Source organism: Cryptotermes secundus, unplaced genomic scaffold (genome assembly GCF_002891405.2).
Source record: "Cryptotermes secundus unplaced genomic scaffold, Csec_1.0 scaffold66, whole genome shotgun sequence".
In the NCBI taxonomy this organism is placed as follows: domain Eukaryota; kingdom Metazoa; phylum Arthropoda; class Insecta; order Blattodea; family Kalotermitidae; genus Cryptotermes; species Cryptotermes secundus.
The window spans coordinates 736,292-762,572 of record NW_019731262.1 but is presented as its reverse complement, the minus strand read 5'-3'; the positions used below and the strand labels follow the sequence as shown (position 1 = coordinate 762,572).

At 43.7% G+C, this 26,281-nt stretch overlaps 1 protein-coding gene across 1 annotated transcript in view; it reads left to right on the top strand.

Moving 5' to 3' along the window:
• Window positions 1–26,281, top strand: part of LOC111866711 (pancreas/duodenum homeobox protein 1) — a 482,718-nt gene that overhangs the window by 71,850 nt on the left and 384,587 nt on the right. Inside the window, exon 2 of the mRNA XM_023855917.2 lies at window positions 24,231–24,287. Within this exon, the coding sequence (XP_023711685.1) occupies window positions 24,231–24,287 (57 nt within the window). The remainder of the gene's footprint in view (window positions 1–24,230; window positions 24,288–26,281) is intronic.

The following is a 26,281-nucleotide window of genomic DNA, read 5'->3' as shown; positions in this document are numbered from 1 at the left end:
ATTTAAACCCATGATCCCATCATTCGTGCGAGCGAATGCCTTAGACCACGCCGTCAATGTGATCGGCAATTCTTTCCTATAGGAACAGAAGTGTAAGTGGAAATTCGGAGCGTACGAGCAGGGAGTAACCGAGAAACATGAACTGCAGCGTCCTTAATAAAGTATTCGGCACTCAGAAGAAATAACGGAAAATGGTTTCCAATGTAGGTAGTTACGGCAAACATGCGTTCCGAATAATTTTGATTGAAAGAATTTGTTGTTAAAAACATCTGCATCTAAGAATTCTGCAGTATGATTATATGACGAAGGAAGTGTAGGAGAGGGTTTGGGTCAGTGGTACATGAGTTGGTGGGGGGGAATCCTGCCTTATTACGCAGTTGGAGTGGTTCGTGTGCGTGCGAGGGTTCCCGGATAAGGACAGAAAAGCTGTGTGCTGTCAGCAGATAAGTTAAGGTTGCAGACAGACCTTCTGAAGTTTTTGTTGCTCTGGTCATATCACATGAGAGCTACGCCATCAAAGGGATTTAGACTCTGTGGTTCAGGGAGGTATAGGTTGTGCGGGGTGGCTGATATGTGCACTACTCTCGCCTTCCATATTTCAAGTGCAAGAAAGCTTGCATCACGTGTCTGCTCTGCTTTGATCTCTAAGGGAGAAACATTTCCACCGAATCTGAAAGCGAATTACGTACACGAATTTCTTTCAGTATTCACAGCACAATGACAAGTCTATATAGAATCTGGTTTAATATTAAAAAAAAAATTCTGAGTTTTGCCAATATTGTATTTTACGTTTCTTATGATTCTCACAGTAGGAGCCGGGATAGCTTAGTCGGTATAGCGACTGGCTACGGACTAACGACCGAGGGATCAGAGTTCGAGTCCTGCCGTCCAGATCGGCTGTGGAGCCAACCCAGTCTTCTATCCAATGGGTACCGGGAGCTCCTTTCCCTGCGAGTAAAGCGGCCGAGGCGTGAAGCTGACCTTTCACCTCCAACTAGTGTCGAGGTCAAGAAAATGTGTATCTGTATATCCACTCCCCCATACGTGTTCATGGTGTAGTTCTTAAATGGATAAGCACAGGGCAACTTTACCTTTCTAATGATTCTCGCAGTAAACAGCGAATATTTTGTAAGTAGTATTAACCGGTTAGGATTCGTAACGGAGACGCAATGTGTTTTCAGTGAGATAGTGACTGAACTAGATGAACTGATCTAGATGAATTGGTAAAGTTCTGTCACAATGTATACTTCGGGACAGTCGCCTTCCGAGTACCGTAAAATAACTCCGTAATTAGAGTCTTGAGAATCTGACGGTCGCTTATTTGGTTAAGAAATGTCATGTTGGATTTGAGGTCGGTCCACACGACGGTGATTATATAACAAGTACGGTCTCCTAAGATATGACTGCGTGTAGTCTGGTAGTTCACAGACGTTTCGGAGGAACGTACTACCCACAGCTTCAGGGTTGAAGAGTATGACAAGCAAATAGTACGAGTAAGGATGTCAGTTTTCTGGTGGCAAAGACCATGAAGAATTGGGAAGAACTTTCCTCCGAAACATAGGTGCACGGAGTCACACAACCTGTGATGCATCCCTCTGTCTCGAAGACGCAAGTAGACCCCCACCCCCCAATTTCAGGTGTGCTGTCTGTGGTTAGACGTAACCAATTGCGGCGCTTTCCAATCGACCCACGCTTCGGTAATCCGACGTCTCACTTGCTGCAAGAGGTGCTTTGTAAGGCGCAACTACAGAGAACATTTTCAGTGTATACCAACAGAGAGACAGACAGACAGACATTGGTGTATGATTATATTAACCGATATCCACGTGGCAGAGTTTATGCGACAGCATGCAGGGGTGCATAAAATATACAAGTAAAAAGTAAAGGTATCCCTGTAGCAGGCCGTGGAGGTCCATAGGGTTGTGAGATGTTGAGGTTCCCACATTTTCTAGAACATCGGCTCATAGATGGCGGCAAGGAAGTCAGCCCTACGCACCGGCCACCCTTTACCCCCAAGAATATTACTTGTACTTATTTCTGTTAGAGGCTGAGTCGACCCCACGGCCATAGTGCGGCTGGAAGGATTAGATCAATTGAAAAAATCCAATGACCTCATCGGGGCTTGAACCCGCGACCTTCCGGCTTGTAGCATAGTGCCTCAACCAACTACCCTACTACGTGCCCCCCTGCATAAAATATACACTGAGGTGCCAAAATTCATGGGAAAGGTACCTAGTATCGTGTAGGACCTCCTCTAGCCAGGCGAAGTGCAGCAACTCGACGTGGCATCGATTCCGCAAGTGGACGGAAGACCTCTAGAGAGATCTTGAGCCATGCCGTCTGGATATCCGCCCACAGCTCCCTGGTATGTAGGTGCAGGATTTTGGGTGCGAATGGACCTCTCCACCACGTCCCATAAATGCTCGATTGGGTTCATGTCGGGCGAACGTGGTGGCCACACCATTCGTCGGAACTCTCCAGAATGCTCCTCGGATAAATTCTGGACAACGCCGGCCCGATGACACGGTGCATTGTCCTGTTGGAATATCCCATCGTTGTGGGGGTACATGAAGTCCATGAAGGGCTGCAAATGGTCACCAAGCCGTGTAACGTAGCGGTCACCGGTAAGTGACGTGTTTAGGTGGACGAGCGGGCCCAACTCATGCCACGTGAACACACCCCACATCAGTATGGAACCACCACTAGCCTGCACGGTGCCTTGTTGACAACTGGGGTCCATGGCCTCATGGGGTCTGCGCCACACCCGAACCCTACCATCCGCCCGAAGCAACTGGTACCGTGACTCATCGGACCACGCCACATGTTGCCAATCCTCCAGGGTCCAACTAGCGACGTCACAAGCCCAGGTGAGGCGCTGTGTCCGGTGTTCTGGTGTTAATAGAGGCACTCTGGTTGGTCTTCTGCTCCCATATCCCATGGAAGCTAAAGAACGCTGCACTGACCTGCTGTATAACTGATAGAATTTCCCAACTTGATATATATCTCGTCCTATGATATGTCATAAATTCCAGTACAATCATCTGTTTCTTGGTCATATATGGTGTCGTTTGCCATTATCTTTCGTCGTGAGAGAATATTTGAACTCAACAGAGAGGAATTAATCTGCTGGAGAGAAATTATAATGAGGAGCGTAACAATATTCTCTTCGCAGAATATTATTAGAGTGGTCAAATACTGGAGGCTGATGAGCCGTTCATGTAGCACAATTAGGATATATCGGAAATAGGAATAGACGAGAAGAAAATGCCGGTTTTGGTTGAGCTTTCTTCTTTCAATTTTGAACAAAAATTTTATGTTGATTCTTTGTTCAATATATGTATCACACCTTTTGGTGACAATATGTCCTTAAAACCACAGTAAACCGTCGCTAATCCGGAGTAACATTAGGAGGGGGCAGAGCTCATGCGGATTACCCGATAATACGGATTAGTAGAACAAAAGCTGCCGGTCACGGTAGCCGAGCGGTCTAAGGCATGCACTGTCTTCGCTCGCTCGGAAGCCGGGATCGTGGGGTTCGAATCCCACTCAGGGCATGGATGTTTGTGTGCGTTTTTCTGTGTTTGTCTACAAGTGGAGGCCTTGCGACGAGCTGATCACGCGCCCAAGGAGTACTACCGTATGTGTAAGATCTAGAAAAACCGAAGTGAACGGAGTTCATGAGGTAGGCCTAGGCCCACTGGGGCTCTAGTGCCAAGGAAAAAAAAAAGAACAAAAGATAGCCCTAAAACACAAAGAGGAACTTAGAACACAAATAAATGGAAATTTTAATGGTATAATTAGTGCTGATGAAAATAAATAACAAAATATCACTGTAGAGTTTTATTTAGAAACTATAAAGATATATACATTTATTCGTCAATAGGAGAGTCAGAAATTGTACATGTATTTGGAAGTAATAATGCAGGCTTGAAGAAACTGTCGAGTTCTGGCTGAACAGACAGGTGACTCATCTACCTTCCTAAATGCCGTGCCTTTTAAAATATGTACTCAACTGTGAACAGCATTTTTCATATTTCATATTTCGATCCGGATTAAGTGTAACCGGATTAGCGAGGGTTTCCTGTACTTCGATTAAATCATAACAACTCTGTAGTAGCTAGACTTGTCAAGACAATTTTGCCATTATATAGAGATTAGACATGTATTTATAGATTGCGGCACTTGCAATCAGCATCAGAGTTACAAGCGATTCGAAATATTGTTAGCTGTAAGACATCGTATGAAACTGGATTTGTCTTTAAACATATTGAGCCTGAATTTAGAGAAAATATATGTACATTCAGTAGGTACCTCACAGGAAACCCGTTACGTCTTCGCTACAAAGACCAACCGGTTAATGCTGTTTAGGGAAATAATCGCTGTTTATTGTGAGAACCATACGGAACACATAAATGCACTGTGTGGGCAGAATGCAGTATATATAAATTCAGTTCGTACCTCACAGGAAACATATTACGTCTCCGTTACAAAGCCCAACCGGTTAATGCTGTTTAGGGAAATAATCGCTGTTTATTGTGAGAACCATACGGAACATATAAATCCTCTGTGTGGGCAAAAAGTAGGTGGTTAGTACGTGAAAGCAGGTGGTACATAATAGCAATTTCTGTGCTGTAAAGGGTTAAAATTATTCAGATTTCTCCACCGTTTGTGTATAGTTTCATTCTGGGATACTGGCCGCAGGAGAGTGAGTAACAAAGAGACGTTAATTAGCTACTTGTTAAAAATGTCAGTAACTCACTCAATGCTTATAGAAATGCCTAGACGGAAACCCGTAGTTTAATAAAATACATTTTTACATTTTCTGTAAGCGTTGTTTTTCCACAAAATTCTGAAGCACATAAATGTTAGAGGTCATTAGTTCCGACACAATAACTTTAGTCCACGTGACGCATAGCATAGCAATTCAGAGTTGTGGACTCTGCCCACTGTGTTTATTTTTATGCATCGGACCTTGCTTTGGGTTCATTGTCATTTTTGGATCCGTCGTCTTTGGAAACTTAACCCTGTACCTTCAGCTCTTGGCGGAAAATAAGGAAACAGAACGGGAGAAAGGAGGAGAATAATAGGTTCCAGAACCTTGCGTGATCTGTAGAATCAGGGACAACAGAGCAAAGCATATTGGCCATTTAGATGGAGAAGTTGTCCTCTCCATATCCACACCATTTCCTACCCTGAGGATAGAGGCAGCAAATTCCTCCGAAACGTCTGTATCAGTACAAGAAACCGCATCCTAAAACACAGTAAACTTTAAATAAATTCATTTGACACTCCCATGTTCGACTGGATTGAGCAAAACAATATAAATTAATGAACTGCATGATACACTGTGCTTAGTCAGTCATCGAACCAGGAAGACGTATGGGGGAGTGTAGGCATAACTGACCCGCAGAGCCAGTCTGGGTATTGTGGAGGAACGAAAGGTTTCTTCATCCTACCGGAACCTCCGTCTATCGGCGAAGTTAAGATTACTTGGAACCATATCTCCACTCCCCCATACTTGCCATCCGCTGTAGCAAAACGGTACCCAAAGACTGCGGACTTTCGTACATGTAAATCCATGTTCTGTGTTGTCCAGTTTCATTGGTGCGTCACAAGTTGTATGTTTTGTGGGCTGCTGCTGTGGGTGTTCTATCGACTTCAAATGATTCTACAGTAGGTAGAGCATTTTCTTCAGACCATTAGCGATGTTGTACACTCGCAATTACGAATCATGACTATAAGAAAACAGAAAAAGAGAGCGGTACAGGTTATGATGTGAATCTACTGGGTGATAATGTAGATACCATAAAGAAAAACACACAGACTTTAATTGACGCAAGTAAAGAGGTTGGTCTAAAAGTAAACACAGAGAAAACTAAGTATATGTTGCTGTCTCGTCACCAAAATGCAGGGCACAATCGTGACATAAAGATAGGAAACAGATGTTTTGAAAATGTGGCGCAGTTCAGATATCTGGGAAGGATGATAACAAACCAAAACCTGGTTCAGGAGGAAATTAAGAGGAGATTGAACTCGGGTAATGCTTGCTAACATTCAGTCCAGAACCTTTTGTCTTCTCGTCTGCTGTCCAAAAACATAACAATTAGAATATACAAAACTATAATTTTGCCTGTGGTTCTATATGGGTGTGAAACTTGGTCTCTGACATTAAGGGAGGAACATAGACTGAGGGTGTTTGAGAACGGTGTGCTGAATAGAATATTTGGACTGAAGAGAGATGAAATGACAGGAGGTTAGAGAAAACTGCATAGTGAGGAGCTTCATAACTTGTACTCTTCTCCAAGTATAATTAGAATTATCAAGTCAGGGAGGATGAGGTGGGCAAGACATCCAGGACGAATTGGGGAGACGAGAAATGCATATAGGATATTGGTGGGAAAGCCAGAAGGAAAGAGACCACGGGGAAGACAAAGGCGTAGGTGGGTGGACAATATTAGAATGGATCTTAGAGAGATAGGATGGGATGGGATGGATTGAGCTGGCTCAGAATAGGGACCAGTGGGGAGCGCTTGTGAACACGGTAATGAACCTTCGGGTTTATTGAAATGCTGGGAAATTCTTGAGTAGCTGCATAATTGGCGGCTCCTCCAGAAGGGCTCGGCTCCATGAGTAAGTAAATAAGTACGTACTCGTAGAGTGCCCTCCCTCTGCTGCTTCCAAACTCCTGTAACTTCTTGATTTCACGTCGATCATCATGCGTGTACATTTGCCGCCATCGACAATTCTATCTCTCAGTTTCTTCAGAAATCTGACAGATGGCAGCATCTTACTGTGGAAGCATAGTTAAGTATTTCCAATGCCGCGAAATCACCACACCACTTGAGGGTTGTTTCACGGAAGCGTGGTTAACCATATGAAACTTACTTCCTACAGGCAGTTTTATATTTATCGTGCACTGAAATTAAATTTTGCTCGTGATTGTGATGCTGTTGGATGACGGACCGCTGTGGAAAAAATAGCAGACTCGTTCAGCATGAAATCAGGACACATGTACCCGCACTGTGTCACTGCAGTGCTGCCAACTTTTTTTTTCTGTGTCTCTTCCAGCCCATTCAGGGCACAGGCCTCTTATTCAGTTCAGTAATAATTTTTACGCAGACGGTAGGACTCCTTGGATGGGTGATCAGCTCGTCGCAAGGCTGCTACCTACACACAAACACAAAATAACCTGTGGTCCGAGATTATGGGACAGGTGATCCGCAAGCAGACTTAAATTAATTAAGTTAAAAATTATCCAACCAAAAGAAATTAAAATTAAATAGACAAGTAAGAGTTAATTATATCATATTCTTTATTTGTTTAATAATACTTAAAACTTTGTTCAATGATGATTCACTTTTAAAAGTTCACTTCCAATTTAATTAATTATACGTATTTCCATATGTATTCAAACATGCTTTTAGATTTATTATGTTATAAATGGCACAGTATGTCCCAAATGTTCATAATACCACATAGGTTTAAAAAACAATCCTACATAACTTAGTGGTGCGTAGAATTTTTTTCAGACATTTTACTGGCCCTTAGGCTTAGAAAGATTGAGAAACACCGCCTTAGACCGCGCGGCTACTGTGACAGGCATTACTGCCAACATTACCCACCTAATACTAGGAATCCTGCAAGATATCTGTCTGCGCCCACCTTTCATAGCATGGTGCTTAATTAAGCGCATGGACAATTTCGCCTTTGCCATGGCACGATTTAATTTGTCAGATCTTGTTTCAATTCATGGTAGGATGAATACTATTAACACTATTTCTTTTTTACAATTAACCGCCTACACATTTCTCAGCAGCCATTAGCTCGGCTCATGTGTTCACATTTGTGCACCCCTGGTTATGAACTGCCTGTGTACACAGAGTATATAACGTTACCTGACTGAGGACATCATACACTGTAGAGAGGCAGAGAGAGAATCTCCTCACAGCTCGTTGCTATTCATAGTTTATCCGAGATGATGCGATTTGGCGTCAGTTCGTGCGTCCTCACCGACCCCCGAGCAACAAGTGTGCGTGCGAGCGAGCGAGCGAGCGAGCGAGCTAGCGACACTGGTACAGCTGCGCGGATGTAACTGAACTCTCATGTTAATTATATGAGGTGTGTCTGGATCAGACTGAAGGAGACTCGTAGTGCCGCACTGAATTTAGATACCAACAATAATAATAATAATGTAAAGTTATCCCTGTAACAGGCCGTGGAGGCCCACAGGGTGTTGAGACATCGAGGCTCCCACTTTTTCTAGACAGTCGGCTCATAGATGACAGTGAGGTTGTCAGTCTTAGGCTGTGTCCACATTAGCGAGCCGAGCTTCAAGCCGAACCCCGACGTGAGCATTAAATACGTCCATAGTTGGCGAACATAACTGCTAGCCGCATGGAAAGTTATAACATGTGCTTGGTTCGAAGCCTGGCTCGAACCTCTGCTCGCTAATGTGGACACAGCCTTACGCGGCGGCCGGCCGCCCTTTACCCCAGGAAGATTACTGGTATTCATTTCTGTTAGAGGCTGAATCCACCCCAGGGCTGTAGTGTGGTTGGAAGAATTAGGTTAATTGAAGAATCCAATGACATCATCGGAAATCGAACCTGCGACCTTCCGGTTTGTAGCATATTGCCTCAACCAACTACGCTGCCGCGTGCCCCCACCAATAATAATAATAAAAATAATGAGCCAGGATAGCTCAGTTGGTAGAGTGACTAGACTAAGATGGTTGATCGATAAATCGGGGTTCGATTCCCGACAAAGGTAAGAAGTTTTTTCTCTTCTCGACAATATCCAAACGGGTCTAGGGTTTGCCCAGCCTCCTATGCAGTTGGTACTTGGATTAAGGCGGCCTGGGCGTGAAGCTGACCACTCACCTCCGTCTAGTTCTGAGCTTTAGAACGAATGGACCCATACTTCTAATCCCCCCACACGTCTTCACGTCGTGGTGCGTAATTAAGAACAGCGACAATTTTGCCTTTCATCTCGGGATTTGCCTGGAAGGGCCGAAGAAAGCCACGAATAACCTTAAGATCTAAATGTCTGAACAGTTCAGTTCCGTTCTTTGTTTATGTACCTACTGAACAGCCCGAAGGCCAATTATATAGAAAGTAGGGACATAGAAAGAAATAGAACACAAACAAAAGACAGAACAAGGCAACTTGTATCAAGTAGAGAGAGAATAACAGTTCAGTTAGCGCAGTCACGTGAGGCATTACGCGGCATGTGTATTTGTCTGTACAGATATGTACATACATACACGCAATTAATGTTTTAATAACTGAAAAAGTGCCGTTATAAAATAGGATTAAAAGAAAGGGTTTCGGTTCCAGAAACATCAGTGCCCTCGCAAACAACATTAACAGCTTAAGCACATCTATAATAATAATAATAATATTATTAATAATAATAATTGTTATTATTATTCCTATTTCAAGAATTTTCTGTTCTCTACGTCGTCCAGACCGACTCTGGGGTTCACTCAATCTCCTATTCAAGGGGTTCCGGGGGCTCTTTCCCCGGGGGATAAAATTGCTGAGACGTAAAGCTGATCACTCACCTCCAGCTAATGCCGAGGTCAAGAAAATGTGGATTTATACATCTATTTCCCCATACGTCTTCATGGCGTAGTGTTTAATTAGTTAAGCACAGGGACAGCTTTATCATTATTATTGATATTAGGAAACAATGTATTAATAATAATACGTTATATAATAACAGTATTTATTGTTATTATTATTATTATTATCGGGATAACTCGCATATGTTAAGCCACTTGGTTCTGTCGGCTGACGTTATGCGGTGACATAAAGCAGCAACATTCTCCTGCTGTTTATACTTGCTCTGCTTATCAGACTATGGCATTAAATGTCATGTTCTATGTTCATTAGCGGAATAATATTCCCGTTGCTGTTACCTCATTAGGGGGGGGAGGTGGATTCTGGTCCCAAAATCGCATCTCACAGTTCAGACGTATTATGGGGATTTAAATGCACGGTTGGTAGCCTTGCGAAGGCTTGCCAAACAGAAGACACTGTGGATTTATGGTATGATGGTCGCAGTTTGTAGACTTACAAGTAAACCGGCTGGTTCTGCAAGTACAGTTGCGCTTGACTGAACATTTTGCATCCTTTAAAACAATGATTACTATATACACCACCTACTTCAATGTAAATCAGCAAATTCGTTCATGAACACCCAGGCTAGTGAGCACTACTCATAGGCTGGAAAGCTTACATGTCCCCCCCTCTCTCTCTCGGGGTTGTGAAAGCAGTTAGTTACAGATTATGGTCTTCTGGAATGTGATGCCGTGTAGTTTGATAGGTAGGCACCTATGTTTCAGAGAAACCTCCTACCTCCATCTTCAGGATAAAAAAATAATTTGATCTTCTTGCATCTTCACCTGTAATCGAAAACGTAATTTTTTCTCGTTTGCTATCATTGTAACCGTCTAAATCCGACTGTCTGCCGTTATTTGCTTTCACTGTTCCCTGCGTCTCGACATGCGCACCCGAGGTCATCCTATCCAGTGTGGATATCTTCAGTCATTCATGAATGAAGCAATGAGTGAATACTTTGTTAGGTCCATTGCAGTTGAGGTTGCGTCATCTTGGTTGTAATGCTGTGTAGTTCCCTCCATCTTCAGGGTCGAGGAGTAAGCCAAGCAGAACAGGTGGCAAGCTCTACATAACCACCGCTATGAGAAGCTCAAATACACTAGTACTGTTACAGTTTACATTTTGTGGAGTGCCGTAGTTCGACTTCCTGTCTCTACGCTTCTTAATGCCGCTTAAATGAGTATTCTTGTAGTGCAAAACTAAAATATTACATATTATCGTCTTACTTATACGTAAGCAATTACTGCCTCTACTGATTGCTGGTCTACAGTTTATTGCTACTTAACTCTCGTGTTTTTTACCACCCTCTCACACTCCGCTTTTAATTTAATTATTCAGGCCTATATATTCTTATTTTCTGCCTCTGCTCATTGTTTTTACATCCTATTGTGCTCCTAGTGCCTATTTCTAGATCGACGTTTCGGAACCTGTTGCCAAAAACCGCACTCCTCCAAATCTGTCTTCTTTCACGCCGCAGTTCATGGTTCTATTTTTTACGATTACTTTAACTTACGTAATTTTTTTAAAGCATGTGTTTGTTAACTGCCAATATGTGGGCCTTGGGTTAGCCGTAATACGTTACGTTATGCTTGACTACGGAGTTGTTCTGCCTCATCTGTTCGTTGTGAACTGAGCCGTGTATTCCCCCCCCCCTCATAACCTAATCTTCCATGGAGATCCTATTTCTAGGCCTGAAGCTATTGTCACATGTAATATTTCCGACTTACCGATATGAAAAAATGTAATTTAATTTGTTACGAGCGTACTTTCCAACCTCACTCACACACACTCACACAGAAGTCATTTAAAAGCAACAGCATCGTGGTTAATCTAAAAAAAAATAATAATTGCATTCCCAATCCCTTTTTTATTATTATTTTAAACCTGCAGCCAGCGTATGTATGTATATATGTATGTATGCAGCCTCAGGGGCATTACACAGTCTCATATATAAAATCTGCGTTGCTGTACAAGAGCTTAATTGAGCAAAAGTGGCCCAGGTTACATTCTGCTTCCCAATATTTCACGTAGAATGAGGGGGGGGGCGAATGCGAACATACATCAAAACAAACCGGTGTTTCGGTAACGCTCTGCAGTTGTATTCATGACGTGCTCAGTTCGAATCTCGACCGACACACCACCTGTCCTGATTTAGGTCATACGAGGTTTTCCTCAGTCGCTCCAGTCAAATTCCAGGATAGCACCTCGGTTAAGCGACAGCCTCTTCCTTGTAAATCCCCTCTTTAACTGCCCTAAATATAGGCCAATTCAGCCGGCTCTGTTTATATTTTTTATTTATTGATTGGGCTTCATTGGCATGATAATGAAAACAATAAATTTAGTTCGAGCATGTAGACTCTCGGAGGCACTATGCTACAAGCCGGAAAGTCTCGAGTTCGATTTCCGATGAGGTCATTTGGGATTTTGAGTTGATCAAATCCTTCCAGCCGCACTATTTTTCTGAGGTTGACTCAGTCTCTAACAGAAACGAGTACCAGGAATCTTCCTGGGAGTAAAGAGTGGCCGGCCGGCACGCAAGACTGACAACCCCACCGCCGTCTGTGAGCCGATTGTCTAGAAAATGCGGAGGCCTCGATGTCTCACAAATCTATGGACCTCAACGGCCTGTTACAAGGATGGGGGACATACCGAAGTAAACTACATTATATCGCTCTGTTTCCGCGACAGGTGTAACTATGTGTCGTGAAGCTTGGAGCAGAAAGCAATTAGTGTCGCCCGCAAGTGAGGCCTAGAGTGGACCAACGAGTTGAAGTATGCCAAAGCTGATAGCTTGCAGCTGTGAGATAACACGCTAGTTAGAATGTTGTGATTTTCGTTGGGGTTGACCACTGGCATTGCTTATTTTCACTTTAAGGATGAGGAACCCTGAATTAGGCAAATGAGGGATTTGTGTCAGTGTCAGACGACATGCAGAGCAGCTTCATGAAACGCTGATGTGGGGGGGGGGGCGGTCTTTGTTTCAACTTCAGCAGACAACGCACGTGTTTCTTGGTCTCCCCGGAAGTGTACTTAAAACAAACTTATCATGAACTTCATTGGAACAAAGCACTCTGTAGATTTATCATCTTGTCTTATCGCCTTGGATGGTCCAGTAACTCACATTCAATGTTGTACATAATATTATGTGATCTGAGGAAATAAACTGCCATTACCAGAGTGACTCACTGTGGCTTGTTGTATGGCACGTGACAGGCGTTTTTCCCCGTAGATGCGAATCTGGAGACGGAATCAAATCTCCACTAGCCCAGCTACCAAATCCAAACAATTTCATAATTAAAATAATAACCCCAGGCGTTTGACCCCCTCCCAAATTTGCTCATCCTGAGCTAAGTTATGACAGTTCAGGCTGTGAGTCGGTTGGGCTTGGATGGATGTACGTGTATTACTGGTTCATCAACCAAACATCCGACATCATATGGTCTCTTCCCTGCAGCTTAACTGCTTTGCCTTGGAGCATGTATTCGTGTCGTGTTCAGAAGTCGCAGGTGTTGGGCACCAGAGCCGATGTGGACGCTGTGGGGAAAAGAAAAATCCGTTATCGTTGCCGAGAATCGAACTCCGACGATTCAGCCCATAGCTCGTCACTATACCGACTGAGCTACCCCGGCTGTAGTGATGTAAAATGCCTGTCACGTGTTATCCTATCTACGCATAGGTCGGCCAAGTGTTCATTCCCGTCAGACATGTAAGCAAAGTTTTTCAAATCCTACTAAAACTTCGTGTCTCACCCAACTGCCCAGGCACGCGTCCAGTGCTTGGTGAAAATGCTAATTAAATGGCTCCTCATTGTCTAGTTTCCGCCATTCCGTATTCATAATTTGCTATCCTTGTAACAGGCCGTGGAGGCCCGTAGGTTTGTGAGACATCGAGGCTCCCACATTTTCTAGACAGTCGGCTCACAGATGTCTGTGAGGCTGTCAGCCTTACGCGCCGTCCGCCCTTCCCCCCAGGAAGATTCCTGGTACTCATTTCTGTTAGAGGCTGAGTCGAACCCAGGGCCATAGAGCGGCTGGAAGGATCAGGTCAATTGAAAAGTCCAGTGGCCTCGTCGGGAATCGAACCCATGACCTTCCGTCTTGTAGTATAGTGTCTCAACCAAACACAGTACCGCGTACCCCTCACTATATATCATGTTAACTAAATGAAATAGGGTGGCTGGACTTGGCATGTAGCATGCATAAGAAAGTTGAGAGATGTATACAGAATTGCAGGAAAAGTCCGAGGGAAAGAAGTCACTTGGTAGACCTCTGAATGTTTGAGAAGATAAAACATTGATCTTGAAAGCATAGTAGGATAGGCTCAGGTTATGATACAGTGGGGGCTTTTGCGAACATGGTAATACACCTTTTGATTCATAGAAAACGGTGAGTGTCTTCCTGGCCGTCTGAGCTACTGCAAGCTTCTGAAGAGGATCTGCTCCATGTGTGTTCAGTAGTGAGGAAAGCATTTTGAAATTATTATTTGTTCAGCACTTCCAACTTAGGATCACAAAGCACTTAATTTCTCATAACACAGAGATGATTTGTATCAGTTTCTTAAAGCTTTGATATCTCAATTTCTTCTAAATAATATTGTCACGTGTTGGGTGTATAACGCGACAAGTAACTTCACGCCGTATTGGATAGAGCCAATTTATTGCACGTTCGCTCTTACAATCACACAAAAATCAGTTCGTACCTAACAGGAAACACGTTACGTCTCCAGTACAAGGACCAACAGATTAATGCTGTTTAAGGAAATAATCGAAGTTTAGGTTGAGAACTGTACGGAACCCACAAATACTCGTACACTGTGTGGGCAGAATGCAGTATATATAAATTCAGTTCGTACCTCACAGGAAACACATAACGTCTCCGCTACAAAGCCCAACCGGTTAATGCTGTTTAGGGAAATGACCGCTGTTTATTGTGAGAACCATATGGAACACACAAATACAATGTGTGGGTGAAGTGCAGTTATTTTTAGTATTAAAGCACGTGGCACATACGTTTACCATTACACCTTAAAAGTTTAAATGGATGGCAATGAATTTAGTTGAATCTGTTTTAAAATGTTTAAATTGAATAGCTTATATTCATATAGAAACATCTCATTTTGACTGAATTTGCTGCATCCGGAGTGTTTGATTATATATCAGAGGACACACACCAGTAGGTCAATATGCCGCTATTGCAATGCACACACTCGCGCAATAAAGTACAGAAATATCCATCGCCATTGGCGAACATATGAATAACAGTGTTGTGTTGTGATACCTGATCTGGTGTCCATCCGTCCCTCTCATCAGCTCAGTTATTTCCCAGCAGGCTGTGCGCATACCGTCCGCACAAAACCTGCTCTTCCATGTGGGATTTGAGGTTCTCACGGCGGCGACTCTGAAGAGTACTGTGTTTTAAGACGTGTCGCAGTGTAGCCTGTTAATAGTTTGCCGACGTTTCGGACGAATATATTGCCTCCATCTTCATGGCTGAATACTGAGCCAACAAAACATTCAGAAACAAGCATATTGAGAGTCTAGGCCGGAAATGGGGCCCAAACACAACGAATAAGAGCAAAGAGAAGAGTAACTGGTGCTGGCCATGGAAAGGGCCGTATTTTCTAGAATGGGCGATGGGAGAGAAGTGGCGCAAATGTCATATTGGAGGTGCAGGTAACTGTGGAGGGTGAAACGGCCAAGCTGCCGCACGGGTAGACGGTTTCGTAAAAAGGCCATTGTGAAGGATCCAGTGCCCTGGGGGAAACCCCCTTTACAAGAAAGCCTAGGAACGAGTCTTACTATGTTGTTTTAGGCTCGACCTGTATTCGGGAGGCTCTCGGTTCGAATCTCGACCAGGTCACCGGAAATCCTGAGTAGGGTTTTTTATGGTCTCCCTCAGTCCCTCTAGGAGAATTCCGGGATAATATCTCGTTAAAACCATGGCCGCTTCGTGCCACATCCTTTCCAGATCACCAGCTATCTGCACGTATAGTCTCGGTGCTGTGAGCGTCGAAACATGAACCACGCAGAAGAATTGTAGTCCAATTTAGGCTTGCCATAACCAAACGTAGTTTCGAAAACAAGGGCTCGGACCATACATAAAATACAACCACGCAGCGTGTGTATTTAACGAGTTCCTATGCTATTTACTTATCTGAGTTATTTATCTGTCATCCAAATTATATGGTGTCAGAAGAATTAGATTTGGAAGGAAGCGTTTGTGGCCTGATCAAGGCAATATCTTCTCATCTGGCTGGCGGAACTGAGGAAAACAATTAAAATTGTCAGTATAGACGATGTCTCCGCCGAAATTCAAATCGAAAACCTCCTACATTTCAATTTAGAATGCTACCGCCACGCTAACCCGCGTGTGTCTAGCAATAAAATTACAAATAAAATTCACTCAATGTTTAAATTAATTAGTACATTAAGTGTACTAGTTACTCGCTTAAAGCGCAACTAAATTTAAACAAGTAATTAATATGTATCATGTACATAAGGTAATAAATAACTCGCATGTCTGTCATTCGTCAGAGTCACAGCAGTGATAAGTCAGTTGTCAGTATGTACATAGTATTTACAGTACATATGTTATTACTATATGGTATAACAATGGCTATTTATATGCAATACTCGTATATACAATGCCTCAAATCAGTCCAGGTTCAGGTCAGCAGATCATGCCCTATCCTTAGCAGCTCACGCTACAACAGCAGCTTAGTAACTTGAACGGTCGTACGCTTGACCGCCACCAAGTTTAAGCCTCTTATATTTTCCTTATCTGCTTTCGCCTTGTCCAATGTTGCGAATATTGCATTTTCATGATTTTGTATGACTTCTGCTTGTTGCCTGCATAATTTTGTTATGTAGTCTTATACATACGGAAGGTTAAACACTGTGTACGAGTATAAATCGCGAACCAATGTACACCTTGGAAAATTGTCAGTGGTGCGGAGAACGTTATTTTGCAGGCGCTGAAATTCATTATATTGGTATCTGCAGCGAACTCCCAGGCGGGAAATGGAAGAGTGAACTTCAGTTCCCATTGGGTCGCCGTGGGACAGAATGAAACCACGCGACCACCAAGCGAACCAATAGGAGACAAGAACACCGAGTTTAGGATCACCCTAAAATGGAACGGTTTCGCTGGTGTAGGAAAAAGACAGGAGGAAAATTGTAAGGATATGTTGGGCAGGGGACCGACGTGTAAGGGAGAGTCGTTGGCACCCGGGGGGGTGGGATGAGAGAGCAGAGGTAAGGAAAGGAAGCCCGGACATCAGGGTGAAGGCTGGTGAGTTCCCGGAGAGAGCGTATTTTATGCCCAGATAGGGGCGTGTGCGCGGACCTGATTGGCCCCCACGGAGAACCCAGATCTGCTGTCGTGTGGTGGAGGCTTCCTGCTGTCTTTTAGGGAGCAAATGAGAGGTTTCCATGACTTCGTCAGACAGAAGCAGTCCTCCCAGTTCATGTTGTGAGGCTGGAGCTCCATCTCAACTGTCTCCTTGACGACACATACCATCAGTATTTAAACACCGATGGGAAATTAGAACTTAACTTACAGAGTTTTTTTTTCTGTGAAGTTGGCTACGCGAGGTGTGACATATCCTGATTGATAAAGTAAATAAGCTCTATTTGCTGCTGTTAAAATCAAGCCGATCAGTCACGTAGGATGCGTAACAGTTTTACATTCTTATGGACTTACTCGTGTTTTTATCATTTCAAGCTCTTCCCTGCGATATTGAATCTCGAGTGATGTAAAGGCCTACATTCAGTTATTCAGTATTCAGTATTAGAGGGGGTGGGTATCCCCATGCACCGCGACTAATAGTCTATTGTACGTCCCCCTCTAATTTCTACTGTCGCTATACCCTACCGATACTGGTGCTAGCTATCTCCCCTTTCTGCCAGCGAGGTCGGCCCTCTTCTGGCAGTGGTACCCGATAGCTTCCCCATCTACCGGAGGCATTGGAAACTACTTGGGCGGGAAACTTTTTTGCCTAATTTTGCTCAGAGGTCTTCTAGAGACATGAGGATCTTTTACGTGCCGTAAATCTACGACACGGGACCCACGGCTTAAAGTCCCTCCCGGAGGTCTTGTCCCCTGAATTTTTCCGCCTTTAAAAATTCCACGACCTCCACCGGGTTTGAACCCGCGTACCTTGAGTCATGAGGTGGGAACGTTACCCCTAGACTACGGAGGCCGCTTAAAGGCCTACATACAACCCTCGATTTATGATTATTATTTTCGCGGCTCGGGTGACATTCATTTGCCGGAGTACTGTGCGTCTGTGTTCCTTTCACTGCCATTCCTACACCCGTGGAGCTCCCACTAATCCGTCTGTTTGTTTGGTGATGGGTGGAAATGTGGCAACGATGCATTCTAATGGGATTCCGGTCGGACCGGAACTCGGTCTCCGGAAACGGAGGGTTGTGTTCCCGCGAGCTAGTGAGGGTGTGTAAAAGGGATGGTTTGTTAGGGTGAACCCGGCAGATTGAGGGCGCCGGGTTTAACGAAACTACCTTGTACATCTGAAGCGTGATTTTGTTTGTATGCAGTTGCGTAGCTGTGATGCGGGTTGCCGCTGCATCGGGACTGATGTGTTAGGATTTGAATGCTCACCTTATCGTCGTACCTTGTAAACTGTTGCCACAGAGTTCAATTATATAGAAAGTAATATCCAGAATTGAATTCTATATAATTTTCCTTTATATCCGAATTGAATTCTATAGGAACAATTGTTGGCGCCTGGCTGAATTCTACAGAAATTGTTGTCACTGAATTTATTGTTAGTTAATACTGCGGTTGTCATTTAATTGAGAGTTCCATAAAGGTAGTCTCCTCTTTGAAATTAATTCTATACAAGTTACTTTTCCAAATGAATTCCGTTCTATATAAATTATTCTTGTCTCCCAATTTAATTTTACAGAAATTACTCTTACCGAATTGAAGTTCTGTACAATAGCATTGTTTCTTAATTTAATCTTCCCGTAAATCACTAAGGACCGCCTCTGTGGCCTAATAATCAGCGTTTCTGGCTACAGATCCAGAGGTCCCGGGTTCGATTTCAGACGCTAACAGATTTTCTTAAAAGTAGTTGGTCTTGAACGGGGTCCACTCAGTCTCGCTAGGATAATTGAGGAGCTATTTCAAGGTAATAGCGGCTCCGGTCTAGAAAACCGAGATTAATGACCGTGGGGAACCGTTACGTTGACCACGTGACACTCTCTATCCGCCAAAGTTGGCACTAACTTCGCCGATAAGCGGCGGTCGCTCGGTCGGTATAGTTCGCTTGTGGACTACAAGCCATGGAATGTGTTTCTTTTCTTAAATCACTAAGAGATTTGAGTTGAATTTTTCCATCGCCGATTTGAATTCTGTAGAAATTGATTTTCGGTAAACTGAATTATATAGAAATACTTTTAGTGACCGAATTGAGTTCTGTAGAAAATACTTTTATTTTATGATTTAATTCCCTATAATTTACTTCTGTCGCTTAACTGGATTTATATAAATTACTTTAACAATGAATTGAATTCTGTAAATATTAGTTTTGCCAGTGACTCAGATTCCATGGAAATTTCCTTTTCGCCAAGTTTAATTCAATATAAAGAAATTTCCTTGCTCCTTCGACGCGCAAATAAACACCTGCCAGTCCATACGGTGTCACATACCAGAACACAGGACTCTTTGTAGCCACGGCGTGAGCAACACGTACTCACAAATTTCATGGCAGTTGTATTACAAGCCTACATTACGTCCCTCCCAACTGAACGGTGTGTATATGTCAACTGTAAAAGAATACCCGCTACGGTGGGTGGCGGGACTACTTAGAGGACACTGTCACCTCGGAGGACACCTGTTCAAACTGGGACTAAGTGATAGTCCCACTTGTGAGAGGTGTCAGACAGAAAACGAAACAGCCACACACATCCTGTGTGAATGAGAAGCTTTAGCTTATTTAAGACTACGTCACTTGGGTCAGTACTTTATGGAACCAAGTGACTATTTTGACGACCCCACATCCAAAATCCTGGGCTTCATTCGAAGAGCGGGGTTGCTGAGGGAATAATTAAAAAAGGGGAAGCACAATGGGCCACTGAGGTCGCGGTGCAAGGGCCGAGAAGGCCTACCCCTCATACATTCATTCATTCATCCTTTATATTTAGTTTACATTAAGAGTATAACACAACTTTGCGGCACGCGGTAGCGTAGTTGGTTGATGCACTAGGCTACAAGCTGGAAGGTCGCGAGTTCGATTACCGATGAGGTCATCGGATTCTTTCAATTGAACTGATCCTTCCAGCCGCACTATAGCTCTGGAGTCGACTCAGCCTCTAACAGAAAGGAGTACTACGAATCTTTCTGGGGGTAAAACTGACAACCTTATCGCCATCTGTAAGCCGATTTCCTGGAAAATGTGGGAGCCCCTACGCCTCACACCCCTATGTGCCTCCGCGACCTGTTACAGGGATTCTGGAATGTAAATCGCTTTGTGAGTAACAAATCTGTTATGACGTAAACAGCAGCTACGAACGTTTGCATATGCTGTTACGGATGTCAGAAGAGAACACTGCATAATATTTTTGTATGCCACTGATAAATCTGATTTGGGTTGTTTAATTTATGCCGGTGACCACAAAACATGTAATTAAATGTATTATAAAATAAAAAGTTTACATCGAAAACAACAAAATTTATACAAAGTAATGCTTTGTAAAATTATTGTACTGTCAAATGAACCGACGCAAATCGTAATTGGAAGTACCACACGGTGAGAGGTGGGGTGAGGGGGGAGAGAGAGAGAGAGAGAAGCGGACTCTAGGGAGTGAATTGTTTTGAGATTAATGAATGGATTGATAAGGCAGAAAGTGAGACTCGTAGTATATTATTAAATGTAATTGTCCGTTTTCGTGTTTTCTACCGCGCACTTAACAGAAAACACCCAAAGACGTTATGAAATTTACTCCATACTCTTACCAGTATGTACGGTATCCACGGCCGTTAAAACGACATGCTGGTATTGCGTTAAAGTTCTTGGACGCTATTCGAATTTCTCATTTCCAAATCTTTCTTAATTGCATGAGTGAAGATTAATTTCTGAATTTGAGTGGTTTTCCTTGTTTCCAAGTTTCAGCTGCTGCGTGTTATGATACAGACAGGAAAAGGCAACCACATCCCGGGAGGAGGTCACATATTTCTCCATGTCGCAAATAAATATGAATCATAACATTTTCACGTGTCTTCTGTTCGTACGTATTACGCACTCGTCGGATTTGAAGCTGTCCCGACTGTGACTGCCAAGAATGTGGTCTTTTGGGTTGTAATACGTTTCAAAAGAAAATGTGCCTTCATATTCAGGGTGAAAGACGGAGCATAGCAGGAAACCAGCAGAATCACGCTGCAATCCGAACAGATAAATCGCTGTACATTGTGAGGACCATACGAAGTACACCAATACACTGGGCTTTCTCCCCTCTCTGCGCATGTTTCATACATAGCTTACACTTTTGCTGTGAAGATGACCGCTGTATGTGCCTGCGAAACGTCTGTTACAAACCCCAAGACCGAATTACTGCAAGTTTACATATGACATCGGGAAGGGATTGGATGGAGGTATTTGAGGTCGAAATGTTCAAGTGTGAGGCAGGAATTGGCCACGACCTTATGAAAATTTGTAATTCCCGGCATTCGAATCTTGTTTTACATTCCCCCAGTTTTAGTGTTAGGACACGTCATTACAGCCTCACCGGAGCCTTCGCCGCTCTTGTATTTACGCGAGGAAATGTGACAGTGATAAATCCGACGACTGAGTTTTGATGTTTTCAGGCAAAACATTCTAGCAGCAAATGTGAGGCCAGGCGGGTTATTGTAGCAATTTAAAAACTTCCGTTAGGGATCAGACACTCACAATAATACCATGACACGCAGGGAATTGTAATATCGGGAGAGGTCATCGTGATGATAGATGATTGTTTTCATCTATTGTGCTTTGTTTCCGCATTTCATGGGTCAGCATTTTAGCTGCAGACTTCGTGGAGAGAGTTACCAAATTGGTTGTCATTTATGAGCACTACTAAATATGTATTTCTCTTGTCATATTTGTCTCTTGGCGGTGACTAAGAATGTAGCAGAATTGCATGCTTGTTACGTGCTCGTCTTATCTTCGATCCTGAAGATGGAGGCAATAAACCCCTCCGAAACGTTGGTAAATACCTACCGGACTGCACGGTGTCATCGCAAAAGACAGTAAGCTTGCTATTCTAGCTTTCTGTTCCTACCCACCTTTCTATTCCTTTCTTGTTCCATTTTATCTTTAAGTGTCCTACCTTTTCATTCTAGCCTTATTCTCGTATCATCTCTTTTGAATAGGCTGTGGTCTGGACGACCGAGCAATTGCTGTACAACTCACGCCGAGAGTAAAAGATTTATCTCCTCTCCACAGTGTCTAGACCGGTTCTGGGGTCCACCCAGCCTCGTATCCACTGGGTTGGAGCCCCTTTCCCTGGAGGTAAATCGATTGGGGCTTCAAGCTTCACGCTTCGACCGCTGCGGGACTGGAAACGAGTCCCGTTACACTTTAGGTGTGAGGATTCGCGAACCCCAAAGCCGTTCTGGACGGTGTGCTCCTCCCGCAAATCAAACCGTCTGGTGTGGTCTTATCGGGTCGGATAAATTTCTGCTGGTCCTCGCCAGCACACTCTTTTTTAATTTCGGTACCCATGACCATATTTTCCTTCTCACTACTCTGGCTGAATCATGAGACTGCTCGTCAGACCAGCTTTATTTGGCCTATTTCTTGATTGCTTATTTAACGACGTTCTCTGTAGAGAGGACTAGGTCTGTAAGTGAGGAATGGTGTAAGGAGCGTAAAGGATAATGAATAGGAGTGGATGGGGAAGGAATCGGTCTCGAACTGATTAAGTTCTCTTCGGAATTTGCCTGGAGGGATTAAGGAAAATAATGAAGAGCCTCGGACGGTGTCCCGGCCGATGTCGCAAGCGAGAAACTATCTTAAAAACTGGAAGCATTACCGGCTGAGCCAACCCGTTCGGAGCGCCTTGCGTAAAGTAAATCAATGAATCAACCGAACAATTGAGCATTAAACGAGCCTGGATTGCTGGCAATTCGAATGTGCTTTAGCGTCCTCCAAAGCCCCTTTATCCTGATCGCGTTAATTGAAGTGTTTACTGCATTTGAGGGGTGACTGTACGCAATAAAGCCATGTCACAGCTCGCCGCTTCTATTACTGAATAAATTAACCCCCCAACAGCGCAGCAGTTGCTTGTTTTGTCACGTGATACTGGGATTGGATTGGGTGCTCTTGCAGCAGCAGTAGCAGCTCCACTGGTGTGGATTGACCAGGCATGACCAATCAATAAATACATTGCCCTCCCGCTTTCCCCCGGCACCCACCATGACACTGACAGTTGAGTGCAGTATCAAATATAGATGCAGGAAACACAATGCGGTTTGCACCGGAAAACTGAAAAGAAGGGGCAAAAAAGGTTGTCCATTTGATGGTATGCTCGGATTCCAATCGATGTGGAATGATTTCCGGATGACAGAAATGTCGTTTTGCCTACAAAAGATCAATCGTGTAATGGAAGACCGGATGAGGAAGTTAATTCGCTGTGGAATGGTTTACATACCTTCCTGTAGTGTTTTTTCAGAAGCCGTTCACCGTGGCCGCACGGTCTAAGGCACGAACAATCTTTCCCTACGCGAAAACTGGGATCGTGGGCTCGAATCTCACTCGAAGCATGGTGTCTCTCTGTGTGTTTATTATGTGTTTCTGTTGTTCTGTGTGTAGGTAGCGGCCAGGCAACTGGCTGATCCCTTTTCCAGGGTGTACCACCGGCTGTGTATAAATTAAGAAACTTAAAGAGCGGCCAAAGTCCACAAGGGCTGTAGAGCCATAGGCAGACAGGCAGGCAGTGGTAGAATCATGTTTCGATGTACGTCATACCTTGAATAGGCAGCGTGAGGGAAGAAAATTCTGTTGAACGTAATCACCAATGTGGTGATTTTGGTTCCCATTGCATATTTGACGTAGACTCTAATATGTTTGTGATGATAACATATGATCCGCGTCACTGTTTCACCACGACGCAAGTGCGTCCGCAGTGTATGGAGTGTCTATTAAAATCGCCCCGTCTGATCTATGAAATAACCCGAGAACGAGTAAACCGATTTTTATTAAATTTGGCATTGCAGAAATTGTCAGTTTTCATTGGGAGAAGCTTAACGATCACTTAATATGAAATCATTTTCCTTTCCCGAGCGCACGGTTTCAGTAGTGATGTGTTTATTATATAAGTCTATATTACACTTCTCACTGGCGTTTCTTATTTTCACGCTGTTTGTAAACGAACATTCACGAATTTAATGCGTGAAAAGAGTGGTTATACTGGGACAAAAATCTATATATGCACGAACACCGATCATTCTCACTTCGACCCTATAGATGGAGGCATTATATGCATTCGAAACGTCGACAGTACTACCCATATCCACATGGTGTAAAGACCCAAGAGCAAAATCAACATACGAGTATGTTTAGTAAATCTTCACTTCAATCATAAATACGTATTATATTCTCTTTTCTTTGCAGAACAGAGAGCCGTCTTAACCAGAGTGTTTCTGATAATTAAAGGCCGTTTTCCTGAAGGTAAGAACCCAATTTATGAAATCTGGCTACTTTATTCTTCTTTTAGTTGCTTAGATAATTACACTGAAAATTTTTTACTCTTCAAGCCTGTCGATTTTTTCCCTTTAGCAAATAGACCTGCTTTGTAACAAGTACTAAAGGTTGATATATTACTTTTGTAACCAAAATAACGTCGCTATCTTGGCGAGTAGGCACTAATGCCATATTCCGCCTTTCCTAGAAATATTCGTAGTAAATACGTGTTTTATTCCGACGTTCAGTGACGCTGCTTCATCTCGAGGACGCCAGGGATGGTCAAACTTGGCATACATCGGAGTCACATGTGTTAATTGCCAGAGGGTCGAGAGCCGTTAACAGACGTGGACTGGCTGGCGTAGGCTCTCCTCTCGGCAGACATTTTTATTTGCTACATTTGTAGAAACTAAGTTTATCATTACTCTCTCAGCGAAGTGCTCTGCCTGCACGCAGCCACGCTCTGCCCACATCTCGTCTGTAGTGTTATGTATTTGGTCTGGACTTTACTAAACGACGCGCGGTCAGTAACTAAGGCTGATAGCTAATGACGAACTGGAAAGGATCTGGAAGGAAACAGTCGTAGTCTAACTTGCACTCTCCAGGAGGGATGAGGAGAAACCTCAGTCCTTATAATGCAAGTCTGAAGCGCTACTACTTGACCCCAAGTTTCTCGATGTCTGGCGTTCTGTTGCCTCATACGCTGTGTACTTGTTCCTGCCATTTCTGTCTACAAATCCAAATATTCTGACGTGAGGGATTGTGTCTTCGACGTCGTTCTTGAATATTGAGACAGTTCAATCCTTCGAAACGTCGGCGTCACACCCCAAAAAACAGTAAGAACCTCTCTTCTCAGGATCCTGTCGTTAATATTTCTGATATGCATATTTTGCCTAATATATTAGGCTTTCACGGTAGTTCATCATTGATGGCGATTATGCTCTTGGGTCTTGGACAGTATTGCCGACGTTTCGGAGGTACATATTGTCTCCATATCCAGAGCTGAAGTTAAGTAGGGCGAGCAACTCTTCGGCACTGAAGAGTGAGGAGTTGTGCCCCCGAAACTTCGGCAGCACTGCCCACAACAACACGGCCTGTCTCATTATCTTTATTTCTAATGTGTTCTGACAGTGGCGCCCCTAACGCAGGTCCAGGGAAATATCTCTGATATCAGAATTCGCTTCTTTTGTTGTTTCCTGAAGGAGTCCGTACTGTTGAGTCCACAGCCTGCATCAGGACTGGGAAACGTATCTCGTATTTATTGACTTCAAAGGGGCTGAACGGTACTGTTTACCCAAGCCGGATGGAGGGAAGTGTGTACTCAGCCCGCAAGGGAGGTCTCGATGTGGAATGTAACTTGCAGCTTATACCTTTCATAAGGGATGTAGGTAACTGTGTTCACTGCATCAGACACGTTTACCTAGCTCCATGGAGCCGACTCCTTCTTGAGAAGCTAGTGGTCGCTCAGCAACTCAAGAAATTTCCCAGAATTCTGCGGTCCATGAAGATTCATTAACCTGTTCACAATGGTCCCTATCCTTAATCGGATAAATCCAATGATGAATCACCCCTCCTATGTTTTATGATCAATTTTAGTATTGTCCTTCCATCTATGACTGCGTTCTTCCTCGCTGCCTCTTTCCTTCAGGTCTTTCTTCTAGAACTTTGTATGCATTTTTGTCCAGTGCGTGCTACACGCTCATCCCGTCGTATCCTTGATTTGATGATCCTAATAATGCTTGTAGAGAATTACAGGCGTTATGAATCTCCTCATTGTCCCGAGACCTGCTGCTTCGTCCACGTGCACAATGACACGTGTAGTCAGGCTTGTGCCAGTTCGGTACGACAAGAGCTTGAAACTGCCCGAAACTTGTGAAGCGCAACTTCTCTCGAAATTCATTTATTTAAATGCGCTTTCGGTACCCCAGATAATGTACCGTCGAGAAACAGAATGGTCGAACATAAATGTCATGAAGAAAAAA